The following is an 18,526-nucleotide window of genomic DNA, read 5'->3' on the forward strand; positions in this document are numbered from 1 at the left end:
GAAGACCCAACGCAGCCAAAAAACAAAACAACAACAACAAAAAAAACCAAGGCTAGTAATACTTCATCTGCCTGCCCCTTAAGGATGTGGTCCAGTTCAGAAGGTTCTGGTGGCACTGGGAGCCCTAGAGCAAAGCGCACAGGACCACTGTCCACGGTGCAGTTAGTCCCGTGGCCAAAAGGGACATCTCTCTGAGGTGGCCCAGCGGGATAAGCTGGAGGGGGAACCAGATGTGTGGCTCAGGGCAGCCAAAGGAATGGCTAACTGTTGCCAAGTGTTTGGCTTTGAGGGCAAGGCAAGAAGAGACACAGGGCTGTAGGCAGGAAGAACACAACAAGAGCAAAGAGGCAAGGAGAGCACTTCAGAAAGAAGGCTGTGAGAACAGCCACAAGCGTCCCCCTCCTAAGTCCTCAGTGACAAACCTGAGAGTGAACACTCGCTGAGCACTCACTATCCACCAGGTGCTCTTCTCAATGTTTGCAAAGGATTATTTCCCTTAATCCACACAGTAACCCCGGGTGGATACTACTGTTATCCCCATTTCACAGATTAGGAAACTGAGGCATGGAGGTCCCAGGAGATTTTAACTCGTGGCTCACATTCTTAAGCAGTCCGTGTTACTGCTGGTACACAATGCAGGGTGGCTACAGTGACTGAGAGAGAAGGGAATGTATTGAAAGGCATTTTGTGAATTGTAAAGTGCTGAGTAGATGTGGGATGGGGTTAAACCCCAAATATGCACTTAACCTCTCTCGGCCTCTCAGTAACTCTCCAAGAACGGTGTGTTGGACAATCATGGCTAAGGAGAACCATGTTTCCTCCTGAGCCTGGCCCTGGAGCTCGGTCTGTAGGGGCCATAAAGGCAAGTGGCTGCACAGGTGCTGGTGGCCAGCCTCATCTCCCCAGCTCTCTGGACTCCCAGCCTCCCATGCCATCTCGAGGAATCGTCTGCTGGGGGCCTCCTAGGTAATTCAGCCCAGGCTTAGGGAACCCTGGAGCTGTGGGGTAGATGGCAGAGCCCAAGTGTCCAGGATCTGATCACAGTGTGTCAGAGCCGGACGCTGTTGGAATTCTCCCACTCCCAAATGGGATGACGGGCACGGACAGAGACAGAGCAAGCTTCTAGACACAGGCACGGCGCCCACAAGTGGGAGGCCTTAGGCTGACCTCACCCCCACCCAAGGGAAGACAGAGGAACAGTGTGTGGATGGAAGATTCCAGGGAGACAACCAGAGCCGAAGGGAAATGCTTCTGGTCCAGGGAGGGGGCAGTGAGGGAGGCTGGGGAGGGGAGGGCGAGGAACGGCACAAGGTGCGAAGACACACCCAGAGGGGGTGCCGAGGGGCCCGGGGAAGGGTTGCAATGGAAGCAAAGGGAGACAGAGACTGGGGAGGCAAAGGCTGTGACAGAGGGGCTCTGGGAGAGGGTGACTTCTCTTGGATCCAGAACAGAATGGGAGGGGAGCAGCCCCTCAGTCAGCCCCCGGGAGAGCTGGAGCTCAGAGAAGGGTAGGAGGCGCAGGCGTCTTACTTATTCTGTGGCGGGGGACATGGAGTAGCCCAACCTCCGGACACCCGCTGGGGCATGCGTGTGGGGGGTCTGATTCAGTGGCGGGAAGGATGGGCTCAGCCACAGGAAAAGTCCCGCTGGGTGGATGGAAAGTCAGCCAGAAAAAAAGGTGAGAGGCAGCAGGTTTGGTTCAAGAAAAATCGATCAGGGTTACCAGGCAGATGGAGCACAGAAACAGCTAAGGGGACTCTAGGAAGAGCAGCAGATAAAGGGGGTTCATCAGAGAGGGTGGGGGCAACTTCGGGGCTCCCTGCTCCAGGCTGAGGGTCAGAGGCCACACTTGGGGCTCTGGGAAGACTGGTGAGAGCAGAGCAGGCCCAGTGTCACAGGAACAGGGCCCTGGGCAGGCTGGCAAGAGGGACCTAGAACCAGAGCCGCAAAGCAAAGAGAAGGCCTGGCCACACAGCCAGCCCAGAGTCATTATCAGAGCTGCGAGCCTGGTCAGGGTGGGACCCGCACTGACGGAGGAGTTGACTGAGATCACTTGGGCCTGAGAGCCAGCCCGGGGCCCCGACATTGGATTCCCTGGGGCCCTGACCGAGGGAAGCCCTCAGGACGTCTGGTGGAAGCCCTTCCAGGCCAGCCCGCATTATTAGGTTCAACCAACTAATAAACAGATGAGAGGTCTCTGCTCTTGAACCAGCAGAGGCGAATGGGAGAGGCCACTATTTAGGAAGATAGGGGTCACACCGCTGCCTTCCTGCTGCTTCTCATGAGCCCCCAGAACAGAGAGCTCTCCAGCCCGCTGGCCCTCCCAAAGGGTGCTCCTGCGGTGACCGTGCGTGGTGAGCAGACACCCCTGATTTACAGGGTTTGTGGGGAATTCTCAGCACTCCCTCAAGTTACTAAAACAGAGTTCCTCAGAGGATATGGGGTGGGGGAAGGGTAAGCTGTGACAAAGCGAGAGAGAGGCATGGACATATATACACTACCAAACGTAAGGAAGATAGCTAGTGGGAAGCAGCCGCAGAGCACAGGGAGATCAGCTCGGTGCTTTGTGACCGCCTGGAGGGGTGGGATAGGGAGGGTGGGAGGGAGGGAGACGCAAGAGGGAAGAGATATGGGAACATATGTATACGTATAACTGATTCACTTTGTTATAAAGCAGAAACTAACACACCATTGTAAAGCAATTATACTCCAATAAAGATGCTAGAAAAAAAAAAAGAGTTAAGGAAACCTACACGGCACCACAGAGAAAACTGGAAGCTTTCTGACGGGGCTTAGAGCCCCTTCCTCTCCTCTGGGCCCTGGGGGCTTCGCTCCGACGAAGCTCACTCTTGCCTTCCAGACCCACCAGTGCACAGTTCATGCCTCCTCTAGGCACTGCCTCTGGCTGCCCACTCCCTGCACACACACTCCCCTCAATTTCAGGGAAGCAGGTACTGTGAGCAAAGGAAGGGAGGGAGGAGAGGCAGAAAGGATGCTACTCACCGCCTCCCCTCCGGCCCCCAGCACCAGCAGGCAGAGGGGCAAGGGACCCCGGCATCAAGGCAGTCATTGCTGTGGTCCCCCATCCACTCCTCTGCCCTCTGCCCGAGCCCTGGGCCCCCGCCAAGCCCACTCTGCAGCAGTTCTGGAAGTTCTGAGTTGGCATCCCTGATGCATCGGCACCTCGGAGATGGGATCTGCAGCTCCTCACAGGTGACATCCTACATCAGGTCACAAAAGATTAAGAGATTTCTGTGGACTCTGCAGAGATGTGACAGAACCCCCATCCCAAAGCAAAACCGACCCCAGGAAAAAGTGTGCCTTCCTTCTTTCGTTAACTCAAAAGAATTTACTGAGCACTAACTACATGCTGGGCAGAGGCCTTGCCCTCAAGGAACTGTACAGACTAGAGGCAAGCATGTATACAGCTAAGACCCCCTAGGGCCAGAGCTGTGAAGCTGGACAGGTCAGGAATTTCAGCATGTCCGTCCATTGGGACAGCCTATGTAACGCAGAAATACTACACTCATGCATTTCTCTGTTTCTGAAAATAACGCATGAATAGGTCAGGAGAAAACTGGAGGGGATTAGAGAATAACCTATACAGGATCAGCCTTTGCTCATGAAGAACAAAAATTCTAGAGGTCTGGGATAACTGCAAGGCTATAAACAGGAAAATTTATATTTTAAGGATTCAACTTCCATTTTCAAATGAAAGTTTTTATTTCTTGCAATTTATTTTTGCATCTTTGGAGAATGCTTTGGCCGAGGAGGTTCACTGTGGGCCAGGGCTATAAAGTAGACAGCAGACACGGAGGTAGGTGTAAGCCTCACCCACAGGAGCCAGAGACAGGGAGACCCAGCCGGTGGGAGGGACAGGAGATATACTGGAAAGATCTGCAAGCAAAGGAGTCTGGACCTGACTCTTCAGCGGACAGGAGGTGCTTAGGAAAGGACTGGTCCAGACAACAGCGTCTAAGACACGTTGAGCGGACACAGGAAGAGGCAGGAGAATGCACTTGAGTGAACTCTCAAAACTTTGACACCTATCTTTATGGGAGTAAGTGAATCCATGACCACGGTGCTGCTGAATATAGGCTTATGTGATCAAATTATCTCCCCATTCTGTGCCTCATTTGATTCATCTACAAAATGGGCGTATTAATGGTATCTATCACACACAGATATGAGGATTAAATAAGTTAATACAGGGAAGGCATTTAGAGCTATGCCTGGTACATAGTATGTGCTCAATAAAATGTTAGCTTTTATTATCATTTATTTCTTTCTGGGGGTGGTGAGAGGTGGCAAATAATCCAGTACGCTCATATTAAACATAAAAGTATTCTCAGTGGTTTCTGTAAATCACATTTCACTTTGCCTGGAAAAAAAAAAGGAGATGTAAATTTTTTCAAACCGACATGTACATACTTTAAAATATTGAGTTTATTTTAAAAATGAGCACAGTAAAAACTGCCACACAAATTATCAATAACAGACACTCCTATCAAGTGTACATATATAACTCCTCAAATAGAGGACCTTTAATTTCCCTTGAAGCCTTTTAAATTCTGAGTTTATACAAAATTAAGCAGGAAAACATTAACATTAAACAAAAATCAATTTTGCACAAATAAGTGTGATCAAGCAGCTTAAATTATCTTGTACTTCAGAGAAAAATCCCAGGTGACAACACTATATGTGCTATAAAAGGATTCACATTATTCTGCGGGGTATGTCTCACGTCACTCGTTCTCCACATTTCTTTCACCAAGCCCCAGGCAAAAAAGTGAGGGAAACTTTTTCGAGGCAGTGGCCTTATTTTATACACATTCCTTTTCTTTTTCTGAATCCAGAGTTTCTGAAAACACAGAGGCTTTTCTCTTGGTAAAATATGACTTATAAGACGTTCGAGGACCAAGCTATTGTGGTTCTTAAAGTTTCTTCCTTTCTTGGGGGAGACCCTGTGGTCTTCACACTACCCAGATCTCTTTTCTCCTCCCACACAGGCTCCTTTTTGGTGTGGAAACATAGCAACTTGTGACCTCAGCAGAGAGGGGGGTGAGCTCTGTACCTCTGACCAGGCCCCAGAGAAGGCCGGCCTCTCCTGATGTCCTCAAACTTCCTCTGAATTCAGAGTTCTGTATATCAGAATATGTCAACCCACAGCGACAAAAGACTTGAGGAACTCAAAATGTGAAGAAGCACCTAGCAACTGAGAATTAGAGAAATGTGTGTTTATTGTTGTACACAGATAACTGCTGGGTTCCTATTTTAATGATGGAGCAGAGTTTTGGCAGCATAACTAAGTCCTGTGCTCGACACAAGTCTGTAACCCGGCAGGACAGGTGTCCTGGTAGGAAACTGTCAAAGAAGCAAACACGAGCCAGGTGATGGGACCAGAGAGTAATTGCACTTGTGCTGGCATCAAGGCCACCCACAGATCAACAGCAACTTGAATCCCTGTGTGAAGGCTTATCTGTTATCTTTCAAAACGCTCTGGCCACCAAACTGAGCCAGTGTAATGAACATGGTATTTTAATGGGAAAATTATACATTCAGAAAATATTATACTGTCATAATTGATTCACGTTTCCTGGGCACTGATAAATATAACACAGTCCATCATAAACTACCAGAACCATTGCTCTGACAATGAGAAGATGCAAAGTGAGGATGGCCTCACTGGCACTTCCTTCCTTTCAGTGGGAAGCACCTTCTGGGCCTGGATGGACAGCTGAGGAAAAAGATTTCCTGTGGCTAGTAGAAAGGGTGGTGCCGTCCCCTCACCAGTGACACTGGGGGCCCTGCCTTGGAGAGCCTTCATGTAGCCGCCTCCAAGAATTCTGAGGTGAACACGGCTTCTGCATAATCTTCACACACATCCTGAAGCTCAGCAGCCACGGCCCCCAGAGCTTCATCTACAAGCTCTTCTGCAAAGCTGGAAGACAAACAACACAGCTAAAGGTACATACAGCCAAGTATGGGAGCCATTCTGTTACTCAGCTGAGGAACTTACCAAGTCACTTCTAAGATTTAAATGGAAACTCAGGAGGCCAAGAATAGCCAAGATAATTTTAAAGAAGAAAAACAAGATGAGAAGCCTGGCTTTCCTAGACAGTAAAATGGTGGTGCTGAGATCCCAAAGTCAGGCTAGAGGGAGGGGCCTGTAATGCACACGGGGCGGACCTCACCCTTGAGATGGCTGAAACCAGAGGTGACTGGAAACTAACTAGCAGCACCCAGCCCCAGTCCCGATCTCCGTCCTCCAGCTGCCCACCGCCCGACAGAGGAAAAGGGTGTGCGCCTTCTCTGGGGGGCGGGGCCAGGAAATTCCAGGCTCCTCTCAACACACACATACACACACACCCATACACACACACACTCTCCCGCCTCCAAACTGAGAGTAAGTTGCAGACTTGATATCCCTCAGGTACTTCTGGGTACATTTCCTAAAAACAAGGGCATTCTCTTAAATAACCCTGATACAATTATAAAAATCTTAACACAGATACAATACTATTATCTAATCTTACCTACAGACCTTTTTCAAATTTTTGCCAACTGTCCAAAAAATGTCCTTTAAAAGAAAACATTTTCTAGTCCAGGATTCAATGCAGGATCACATGTTGCATTCAGTGGCCACATCTCTTTAGTCAATTTTCACCTAGAATCGTTCTTCAATCTTTGTCTTTCATGACCTTAACATTTTTTGAAGCGTAAAGGCTATTTTTTTGTTGTTATAGAATGTCCCTCAATTTGGGTTTGTCAGGTTCAGGTTCTACATTTTGGGGACAAATGTCCAGAAGGGATACTGTGTCCCTCAATACATCTATTTGTCTTACTATGATGAGTGCTAATTTCTATCACACAGTTACGCTGATGTCTGCCAGGTTTCTCCCTTGTAAAGTCACTATTTTCCCTTTGTAATTAATACTTATAAAAAAAAATACTTATATTGCAGGGAGATACTTTGAGACTATGTAAATATCCTGTTTCTCATCAAACTTGCTGAATCAATTATTCCAGGGTTGCCAACACTGATCTTCTAATTCTGTCATTCCCAACTACATGGAAGAGCTTTCCCTTCTCTGTTACTTATTTATGTATTTATATCAGCTTGGTCTTACACATTCTTATTTTATTCAACAGTTTGTAATCTGTTTCTATTATTACTTATTTTGATACTCAAAGTGTCCCAGATTGGCCAGTAGAAGCCCCTTCAAGCCAGCTCCCAGGTCCTCTTGACATGTCCCCATCATTCTTTGAACACTTCCTTTCTGCCACAAGATGATGTTTCAGCCTCATCTTACATTTTCCCAGCCCCAGTCTTGGAATCGGCTATTTCTCCAAGGAGCCCTGGTACCTTTTCATGGAGAAGAGTATTTAGAAACCAAAATCTGGGTACTAAGTGTGCTCATTGCTACTAAGTGTGCCATCGCTTCTAGGCCCTCTCAGCAGATAGACTCGGACAGACAAACAGACACATAGACACACACCCCATGTCTATTTCTATATCTAACAAAAACCATAAATTCATAATACCTCCAATTCCACTTCAGAACAGGGGATTCATTCTAGCCTTCCCCCAGAAACCTGGCTCTCATTATTCACAATATACTTATTTATTTGATCAACCCTAAAATATAGAGAAAGTAGTTTTAGAATTGTTAACCCATGCTGCTGGGTAAAAGAAACCTACTTATTAGAATCTAATATGTGTTTACAGTCTTTTTGTCTTTAGCCAGAAGGTACAGAGTCAAAATACTGCATTCAAAAGTAACTCAGGGGCTTTCCTGGTGGCGCAGTGGTTGAGAGTCCACCTGCCGATGCAGGGGACACGGGTTCGTGCCCTGGTCCGGGAAGATCCCACATGCCGCGGAGCGGCTAGGCCCATGAGCCATGGCCGCTGAGCCTGCGCGTCGGAGCCTGTGCTCCACAACGGGAGAGGCCACAACAGTGAGAGGCCCGCATACCGCAAAAAAAACAAAAAAAAGTAACTCAGACAAGGCCTTATCTGTATGTATCCCTTCAGTATGGTTATTTCTTGGAAATACAGTTAGTGTCATATTTCTTTTTGTATTCCAATTTAGGGTCAACCTCCACTGCCCGCCCCCATCCTTGATGATTTGGAGGGATGTACAGGAAACATTAACAGTTCCAAAAGTCAGAATTATACAAAAGAGGTAAATGAAGATAAGTGTCCTTCCCCTTCTCTCATCCCTTCTACCCCAATTCCTGTCCCAGTTTTATTTTGACTAATCTGACAATCTTTCATCTTTTAATTGGTGGGTATAGTTCTTTTTCACTTAATGTAATTCTGATATAGTTGAGCTTCTACTACTAGAATACTACATACTTTCTATTTGTCTATTTGTTCTCTCTTCTTTCTTGCCTTTTTTAGGATTTTGTGATTGTTTAAATTACATTCTTTCCTCACTATTAACTTGGATTTTAAACACTCTTACTATTCTTTTAGTGGCCACTCTAGATTACAATAAGCATCCTTGACTTAGAGTCTAACATTAATTGATATTCTTACCATTTTCCCAGACAATGCAAGAACCTTATTAGAATATTAACTCTACTTATCCCCTTCCCAATTCATATGCTATTTTTGTCGTGGATTTCAGATGTATATATACATACATACAAACACCCATAAGACATCAGTTTTTTGTTTTATACAGTCAATATTCACTTACCTACATGTTGACTTTTTCTTAATTCATGCCTTCCCGTATTTCTGACTTTTCATCTGTGTTTTTGCTCTGCCTGAAAAATACCCTTTTAATGTTTCCTATAGTGACGGTCTACTGGTAATAAATTTTCTCAGCTTTGTTTAGAACTTTTATTGCCTTCCTTCTTGAAATACATTTCACTGGGCTTAGATCCAGATTGGTAGCTTTCTCTTTTAGAACTTTAGAAAATACACCAGGTCATCCAGCTTCCATTGTTTCTGTTTCTCCTTTTTCCTTCCTCTGGCTGATTTTAAGATTTTCTCTTTGTCTTTCATTTTCCAACAATACTATGATATGCTACATATGGATTTCTTTTATTTTTCTTGCTTGGGGCATTTAGAGCTTCTTGAATCTACAGCTTGATGTCTTTTGTTATTTGGGGAAGTTATCAGCCGTTCTCTCTATGGATGTGGTTTCTGCCCCATTCTCCCTCTCTCCTCTCCTTCTGTGACTCCAGCCACATGGATATTAGACCTTGTCCCTTTATCCTCCACGTCCCTCATCCTCTCTTCTTTATTTTCATCTTTTTGTGTATCTCCGTGCATCACACTGGATATTTTCTTCTGTCCTATGTCCCAAGTCTCTAATTTTTTTTTTCATAAATAAGATCTTTTATTTGTCACCATTAAAAGTCTGAATTTTCAGCAGATCCTTGGCTCATGTCCATCAGCTCGTTCAACTCAAGCACCTGCCTCGTCCCCAGTAGCTTTTCCAGAACAACTACCTTCACCAAGTAGCTCCATGAGTTTTCCCAATTCAAACTTGGGCTTCTTCAGCATTTTTACCTTTCTAACAATGACATCATGGAGCAGATAAACAGATTGGCAAGCCTTTTCTATGTCTTTTCCAATGCTGTCTGGAATCAATTTATTGACCACCTCTTTCAAGTCATTTGTCTGCACCTCTCAGGTCATGATTTCCCTCATCTTCTTGCAGATCTGGCGGACCTGCTGGTGCTGGGCATAAAAGGTCTTCTGAATCTGACTGTTGCATTTTTTAGTAAAACCCACACAGAATAGATGAAGCAAATAACCATCGGTAGTCTTGACATCAACGTGAGCTTCAATCATGGTCTGACATTTTTTTGACCATGGGAGCACATTTTGTCATGGGTAATATCCATGCCACGGAAATTAGTCAGGCAGTTTTTGCCCTGAACATCCTCAGTAATTAGCTTGAATTTTCTAAATGCAAACTCATCATTCTGCAGATCAGCAAGGCTCACTTCAAAAACACAACACTTGAGACCATCAGATGTGATTTTGGTTCCCTGAGTTCTCGTGACTAGTGTTTTCCCAGTATCTCTTACATTGAACATAGCTGGTGCTTCCACATCATAGCAATCTTTCTTAGAAAATGGGTCAACCACTTTCTTCTTGGCTCCCTTTTGGCCGCCTTTCATAAGACGCCTGTTCTTGTTGACGCCATGGTGCTGCTCAGAGAGCCAAAAGGCTCTAATCTTTTCTTTTGATGTGTCTAATTGGCTATTAAGCCCATCCAATGAGTTGCTCACTTCAGAATTTGTATTTTTCAGTTCTAGAACATCCACGTGGATTTAGTTTAGTTCCCAGTTCTCTGCCAAAATTCTAAATTGTGTCCTTTATCTCTATGCACATAGTAGGCACAGTTATTCCAATATCTGTGCCCAGTGGCTCTAATATGTGGAGCTGCTGTGGGTCTGGTTCTTGTTATTGTCATGTCTCTCTGTTGCCTGCCTTTTTTTTTTTTTTTTTTTTACCATATACCAGACACTGAATTTGAAACTTGCAGAAATAATTTCAATCCTAAGATGATATTATAAATCTTCAGAGAAATGTTAAGTTTGCTTCTGCTCGGTGCCTGTGGGGCAACAATCTAGAATCACCTCAACGCAATCTCAGGAAGTGAGATGACGTGGAACTGAGTGGAGTCCTGAGAGGGCCTGCCGGCATCCCGATCACCCTTATTCCAGAGTGCCACCCTTCAGGGTCCCAATCAGAAACGAGCAAAGTTCATCGGGCCAGTTCCCCGCCCTTGGCAAGCCCTTAATTTCCACCTCTGTCCTCTGATCTGAAAAGGCCACTGAAAGTGCCATTCATCTTCCTCCAGAACCGCCAATCCAGTGCCAGACAAGGACTAACTTCCCTGGGTCTCTGTCTCCTCAGGATCCTGGCCCAGTTATTCTTCATTACCTAGTTAACGTCCTGGTGCCTTCAAGCATGTATGTTTTATTTTTAATCTAGCTTTTCTATTAACAGTTATCCTCAGTGGGAGAGGCGGTCCAAAATTACCAACTGTGTCATTACTAGAAGCAGAAGTGATTACTTTGTTTTTATGCTTGCTTTGCTTTCTATATTCCTATCACTAATTCATCCTCAAACTAGGAGAGAAACACAAAGGTGCTCCCAATACATTCAAACACATGAGGTAATGTTATCTGTTTTCTTCTTCTTTTTTAACCTTCCTCACGCTGGCTTCCCCTGCTGGAAACTACTCCTCCTGGAGCCCTCTGTCCTCCTGACTCCAATCTAGACTAGCTGCTTTCTATGCTCACTGAAAAATTCTCTTAGAAATAGCTTTTCCCATTTTCTTGCAAGTTCCATGTTGGAGTCTTAAGTTTCCTAAATCCCGTCTTCCTCTTTCTCAATGTGTACCTTGTGCTGGTGGCACGCACCTTCTGGTAGCTTACTGAGAAACAGTGCGTGGGAACTACATTTTTGGACACTTTGCATACCTTAAACTGTCTTTATTCTACCCTTTTATTTAATCAGTAATTTAGCTGAGCACAGAATTCTAGGGTAAATATGGGAAGCATGCTCTAGTATCTTCTAGCAGGGTTGCTACTGACAACAATATGCCTTTCTCATTTCTGATTATTTGAATGTGCCCAGTTTTAAGTCTCTGGAACCTTCCGTCATGTTCTCCTTACACTGGGATGCCCACCTACCCTTTGCACAACAGCATGCCGTGATGTGTTCCGTTCTCTTTATTTATTCACTCACTCACTCACTCACAGCGGGCGACTGGCGAACCCTTTCAATCTAGAGACTAACAACCTTCTGGGGATTTTTCTTACAGTATTTCCTCAATAAATTTCCATTCCTCCTTTTTCCCTGTTTTCACATTCTGGAACTCCTGTTATGCAGATGTTTTCTCTGTTATAATAGCCTATGTCGCTTTCAGGGTTTTCAGCAAATGTCTGGATCTCTTAGCAATCCGCTATATTCAAGACTGAGAGTTTCAACTAAGCCTCCTACTTTCTGACTCCCCTGGACCCATGCATCTAGTGCTCCTCATTCCTGAGTCTCACCAAGGTTCTTCTGCACAAATCAGCCAGGGTCTTGGCTCCACCCTCATCAGCCACCTGGCTCTTTCTGGTCTGCTAAGTCACTTGCCATTTCTCTAACTGCTTCATGGCTTCCAAAATTTTCTTGCTATTTCTTATTTGCTGTCATCTATGGTTTCATGCCTTTTATTTAGTCTTTCAGGGGCATAGAGTGGGCTAGGGATATAGGGAGTAGAGATAAATCATATGTTCAATCTGTCCTTTTCTTTTCTTTTCTTTTTTTTTTCTTTTTTTGCGATACGCGGGCCTTTCACTGTTGTGGCCTCTCCCATTGCGGAGCACAGGCTCCGGATGCCGCGCAGGCTCAGCGGCCATGGCTCACGGGCCCTGCCGCTCCGCGGCATGTGGGATCTTCCCGGACCGGGGCACGAACCTGCGTCCCCTGCATTGGCAGGCAGACCCCCAACCACTGCGCCACCAGGGAAGCCCTCAATCTGACCTTTTCAACCAGAAGTCTCCTGATGTGTTTTTCAAACAAGGAACCTTTAAGAGTTTGCTTTCATTAAAAGCATTATCACCTTAAGCCTTCCCTTCCAGAATCACTCTTTTATTTACATCCAGTTTATATCACCTGCCCCATTTGACCACTGGAACAGTGCTTTTCTCCACGTGGAGGGAGGAGTGGAGACATTAAAAGAAGGAGAAAAACTCAGCTTACTTCTCCCTCACCCAGAGGCTATCAGATGAAGTCAACTGTCTTTGGATACTTTTTCAAGATTTGATCAATATACTTCTCATCTTTGGAACACTCAAATAAGAAACAAAACAAGGGAGATCAAAAACAGAGCTAGAATATTTAGATGTGCTGTCACTTGAGGGTCAAGGACAGGAGAAGAGAACATCTGTGAAATTCAGGCGTATTTTAATAGATCTGACCTCAACGTCTTAACCTATTAGTCCTTATAAACTGAGAGAGCTTTTCCCTACATCTACAAAACAACTATGAACAAAATGTATTGTTAATCAAGTGGTAAGAACATACAAGGAACAGTCTATCCTCCTTAGCTTATTTTGGACTTCCCAAGATGCCAGTTAGCCTAACCAGTCCAGACAGGTTCTGTGCAAACCAGCGAGTATGCTATAGGACTGCGTGTTAACACACGGAAGCAAGTCAAGGGTACCTACTCTCCTCTCCAGAAAATAAATGCGCGTCTCAACAGAACAAAGGGTCTCATATGCTTTGAAGGGTATGTATATTAAGAGAAGTCCCAGGACTTCGGGCTAAACCTGAGAGATAGAACATAAGTGATCATCTCTGATCTCACCCAAAAGCCCACCAAAATAAAAGGAGATAAATGAACACAGAAATCTGCAAGGAGAAAAAGACAAAACTAGATGAGAAACGTCCAAGATCTTCGGAAGATAAAAAGCACATGGAAGAATCAAAATTGACTCAGCAGTACAGAGGAAAAATACAGAGGAAGCTGAAACCTTAGGGTACATGGAGGGAGACGCCAAGGAAAAGCAAGCTGATCTGTCTCACAAAACACGTCTCACAGAAAGACTCTGGAAGTAAGAGAACCAGGAACCATGAAAGTGGAATGAAGGATCCGGTAGGAAATGAAGCGACTGGCTGAGAACCTGCAGAACAAGCAGTTAGGCTGAGGGGTCTCCATGTCTGCTCCTGGCAGCCACCTGACAACCCCTGCTTGGCCCCCACAATAAAAGGAAGGTATATTCTTTGGAAAAAATAAACCAGTAATTTGGGGCTTTCCTGGTGGCGCAGTGGTTAAGAATCCGCTTGCCAATGCAGGGGACACGGGCTCGAGGCCTGGTCTGGGAAGATCCCACATGCTGCGGAGCAACTACGCCCGTGCACCACAACTACTGAGCCTGCGCTCTAGAGCTCGCGAGCCACAACTACTGAGCCCGTGAGCCACAACTACTGAAGCCCGTGCGCCTAGAGTCCGCGCTCTGCAACAAGAGAAGCCACCGCAATGAGAAGCCTGCGCACCACAACGAAGAGTAGCCCCTGCTGGCTGCACTAGAGAAAGCCTGCGTGCGGCAACGAAGACCCAACACAGCCAAAAATAAATAAATAAAGTAATAAACCAGTAATTTAAAACCCAGCCAAATCATCAATCAAGTATGAAGATAGACACCTTCAAACATGTTAAGTCTCAAGAAATGTCCTCTAATACACAAAGCAGTATAGGCTCCATCAGAGTAAGAGAGTAAACCAAGAAAGAGGAGGACACGTGCAAACAGAAAACAAGGACCCTAACATGGGAGGGAGAATCGCACACTCAGTGTGGTTCCCAGGACAAGAACCACACTGCAGACCTAGAAAGCGGCTGGGCCAGACTGAGACAGAAGGAAAGAGGGCCTCAGGAGAAAGAGTCGGGGTGGAGGCGAGAAACAGAGATTAATCAACATATCTGATCATGAGGAAAATTATGTTCAGACGTGTTGGCTAGTATGTGGGAAACGATAACAGATACATAAAAGAATAGGCAAATTAAAAAGAGGCAATTATTAACTCCTGGAATACGTTTGAAACTTGTTCAAGAAAGAAATGTAATCATGGTATACTGCTTGGCTCAATGATGAAGATTATCCGCATGTATGTAATAAGGTAATACTCATGAGGAATTTAAATTTGCTCCATTTTAAAAGAAGGAATTTACACACATCTTTCAATTAACTATTTATGTAAAAGAAGACTACCCATTCTTCAAATATTTAGTAGCAGTGGGACTGTTTTCTGACTCCATAAAACTCCCCTTCTCAGGGGAGGTGACAGCCAGAAGGAGGAGGTTAAGTGTAGCAAGGTCTGTAGGCCTGCTGCTCCTACTGTAAGTTATTTTTTTTTTTTTTTGCGGTATGCGGGCCTCTCACTGCTGTGGCCTCTCCCGTTGCGGAGCACAGGCTCCGGACACACAGGCTCAGTGGCCATGGCTCACGGGCCCAGCTGCTCCACGGCATGTGGGATCTTCCCGGACCGGGGCATGAACCCGTGTCCCCTGCATCGGCAGGCGGACTCTCAACCACTATGCCACCAGGGAAGCCCCCTACTGTAAGTTTGTCCCGACCGTGAAGATTTCATGATCATAACTGTTTCCTGCCCAGTAATAATCTGTGTTCTCTGATGACACAGCCCTCAGTAACAGCAAGAAGAAACCTGTCCTGACTTGAATATTGTGCCTCTACCTAAGGACGGGAGTCTGCAGAAGGCTCCTTTGGATGCCATCAGCCATGCAGTTTTCCCATCTCCTCTCCCTGAAGAGAGGCATTTAGCAGAGAAAGCCTGTTCACTAGCCCTGAAGCAGCCGCTGGAACTCCAGGGCGCAAAAGCACGGCCTGAGACCCTGGCCAGGCCTTTCTCCAGCCTTTCCGTAAGCTGACACGTGGCACCCAGTTCCTCAACAAAGCACAAACCTTCTACTGACCTTTCAGCTATCAGCCACGGGTTGAAGGAGCCCACAGCCTCGTGTGCAGTAACCCGGAGGTACTGCTCGAAGCGGCGGCAGTAGTCACCAATGCTGCGCCGCATGCCCCGCGGGACACAGAGAGCAGCTCGGCCTTCCTTCTGCTGAGCATCTTCTGAAAGGGAGAGAAGGGCATTCTCTCTTTTCTCTGGTCTCTCCTCTGTTCCCACACTTTCATCTAGGGAACTGAGAGCAGATAGAAATGATGAGCGCATTCAAAATCGTCTGCAAGCCAGGGTGAGCTGTTAATCCGCCCTGATGGCTTGACAGCCAAAGGTCTACCTCCATTTCCCTCCCTCACACTGAGCAAAATGCAACGTCTTATCACCACTCATTGTTCCTCCTTCACACCGGACCAACCCTCCACACAGGAGGAGCACGTGTCCCACGGACAAAAGAATTCTTAAAGCAGATCCTGCAGTAATTACCTGCACAACCACCTGTGCCAGTGTGATGCTTTCAATCGTAAAAACCAGCTAAACGTTACTGAAAGGATCCTTAAGATGCAACACACTCAATGCCCATCTTATAAGCACTACTATTTTACTGGGCCATCTTGGAGTTTGTTAAGATCTTGGTCAAAAGGAGTATCTCTCTCTGTCTTGTGGTAATTGAAGGAATGTGAAATCTAACAACATCAAAGGCAACCAACTACAATGAAATCATACAGTCTCGTTACCACTTACGTGCCATTGCAGGGCCTTTCTAACACGATGTTCACATCTGGGTCTTTGCGAGCTGCTGTCTTTGTGATCCTGATTGGATGAGGAGAAAGACGCCTTTCACTTACTGCTGGGATTTTTTGGTCTAGAAAAGGAGAAGCGTAAAGTGACTGCATATAAAGAAATGCTGGTGTATATATCAGAGCTGTCTTGGTGGCCAATAACCTGTGAGGAAGTCATGGGCACATCTCTTAAGCATAAAGGCTGCATTAGCAGTACAAAGGGAAAAAAGTGCCCTTGTTTTAAATGAAAAGGGGAATTTAGAAGTCCCCAAGAGGGACTTCCGTGGTGGTCCAGTGGTTGAGGATCTGTCTTGCAGTACAGGGGACACCAGTTCGATCCCTAGTCGGGGAACTAAGATCCCACATGCTGCGGGGCAATTCAGCCTGTGCGCCACAAGTGCAGAGCCTGCACACCACAACTGGAGAGCCCGAGCGCCGCAACTACTGAGCCTGTACGCTCTGGAGCTCACGCGCCACAACTGGAGAGAAGCTTGCACACCGCAGCGAGGAGCCCATGTGCTGCAACAGAAGATCCCGCACGCCACAACTAAGACCCGATACAGCCAAAAAATAAATAAATAAATAAATAATATTAAGGGGACTGTCGTTAAAAAATAAAAAAATAAAAGTTACCAAGAAACAAACCAATGAGGAGTCAGTTTTAAGAAATAAAGAACTTTAAAAGCTTCTGTCAGCTCTTCGGAAGACTCTTTGAAGAGGTCTGTGCAAAGCCAGGTTCCATTAGGATCCAGCCCCCATTCCGAGGAGTCTTAAGCAGTTGGGTTTGTTTTTTAACCTTTAAATGATTTGATCACTGGAGAAGGGAAAAAACCACTCACACCTGAACACTTAATTAGCTGATTTAATTTGTCTCTGGGCTTCTTGGAAAAATCTGCATGATGATAGTCAAAACATTTAACTTATTGACTGTACCTTGCAGGCTTGACCGCTCTTTTGAGTTTTGGATTACTTAACATTTTAAATGCATTTCAAATGTAGAATCCCACTACTGGCACATACCCAGAGAAAATCATAATTCAAAAAGACACATGCACCCCAATGTTCATTGCAGCACTATTTACAATAGCCAGGTCATGGAAGCAACCTAAATGCCCATCGACAGATGAATGGATAAAGATGTGGTACATATACACAATGGAATATTACTCAGCCATAAAAAGGAATGAAATTGGGTCATTTGTAGAGATGTGTATGGACCTAGAGACTGTCATACAGACTGAAGTAAGTCAGAAAGAGAAAAACAAATATCGTATATTAACGCATTTATGTGGAATCTAGAAAAATGGTACAGACGAACCGGTTTGCAAGGCAGAAATAGAGACACAGATGTAGAGAACAAACCTATGGACACCAAGGGGGGAAAGCAGGGTGGGGGGGATGAATTGCGAGATTGGGACTGACATATATATACTAATATGTATAAAATAGATAACTAATTAAAAAATGTAGAATCTCTGACTCACATATTTATATGCTTATGACTTTTTATGCTCAGAAATACTGCATAAGTCAGTTTTTGTAAAAATATTACTGAGAGGGGCTTCCCTGGTGGTGCAGTGGTTAAGAATCTGCCTGCTAATGCAGGAGACACGGGTTCAAGCCCTGGTCTGGGAGGATCCCACATGCTGCAGGGCAACTAGGCCCGTGAGCCACAGCTACTGAGCCTGCGCGTCTGGAGCCTGTGCTCCGCAACAACAGAGGCCGCGATTGTGAGAGGCCCACGCACCGCGATGAAGAGTGGCCCCCGCTTGCCACAACTAGAGAAAGCCCTCGCACAGAAACGAAGACCCAACACAGCAAAAATAAATTAATTAATTAATAAACTCCTACCCACAACATCTAAAAAAAAAAAAAGAATATTAGAAAATATTACTGAGAGTACAATCAATTTTCAATTGATTTCAGAAAAGAGAAGATAAGAGATATAGATTCGACACTGCACAATTCAAAAATCACTTTAAATTTGGTTTTTGTGATGCAACTGAACATACAATCAGAACAATTAGAAACAGAGAGTTCTTATGAGGATTTCATGATTCTGGATTTAAAGTGTCCAAAAATTCATTTCAGAGCTCCTTTTAAATGCAAACCTAGACTCTAGCAGAGTCAGAGATAGTGACTAACAATTTAAATTGTCCTTAAAAAAGAGAACACCGAGTCCTTGGTAAGGCTGTCTTCTGCATGATGCAACCTGACTGTGGCCATTGGCCAAACCATCAGTGAAACAGTCGCCCTTCAACATTTCCCTCTCCTCTGCTTCCTTACGAAAAGATGCCCACTGATTCAC

At 45.4% G+C, this 18,526-nt stretch overlaps 1 protein-coding gene and 1 pseudogene across 8 annotated transcripts in view; both read right to left on the minus strand.

The window, feature by feature from the left end:
- Positions 1 to 2,588: 2,588 nt before the first annotated feature.
- KIAA0753 (KIAA0753 ortholog) overlaps positions 2,589 to 18,526 on the minus strand; it is a 62,589-nt gene continuing 46,651 nt past the window's right edge. For 7 of the 8 annotated variants that reach the window (XM_089900560.1, XM_022595996.3, XM_022595993.2 and 4 more), the window contains 3 exons: positions 16,181 to 16,301; positions 15,456 to 15,680; positions 2,589 to 5,941 (listed from right to left, as the gene is read on the minus strand). In XM_089900560.1, the coding sequence (XP_089756686.1) occupies positions 5,824 to 5,941; positions 15,456 to 15,680; positions 16,181 to 16,301 (464 nt within the window). In that variant the 3' untranslated portion in view covers positions 2,589 to 5,823. The remainder of the gene's footprint in view (positions 5,942 to 15,455; positions 15,681 to 16,180; positions 16,302 to 18,526) is intronic. The other variant, XR_002647700.3, reaches the window with a different exon arrangement.
- Positions 5,948 to 15,431, minus strand: LOC149744817 (small ribosomal subunit protein eS1 pseudogene; annotated as a pseudogene).

The sequence above is a fragment of the Delphinapterus leucas genome, chromosome 19 (assembly GCF_059928025.1).
Source record: "Delphinapterus leucas isolate spDelLeu-1000000601 "Yukka" chromosome 19, BTC_Dleu_Yukka2, whole genome shotgun sequence".
In the NCBI taxonomy this organism is placed as follows: domain Eukaryota; kingdom Metazoa; phylum Chordata; class Mammalia; order Artiodactyla; family Monodontidae; genus Delphinapterus; species Delphinapterus leucas.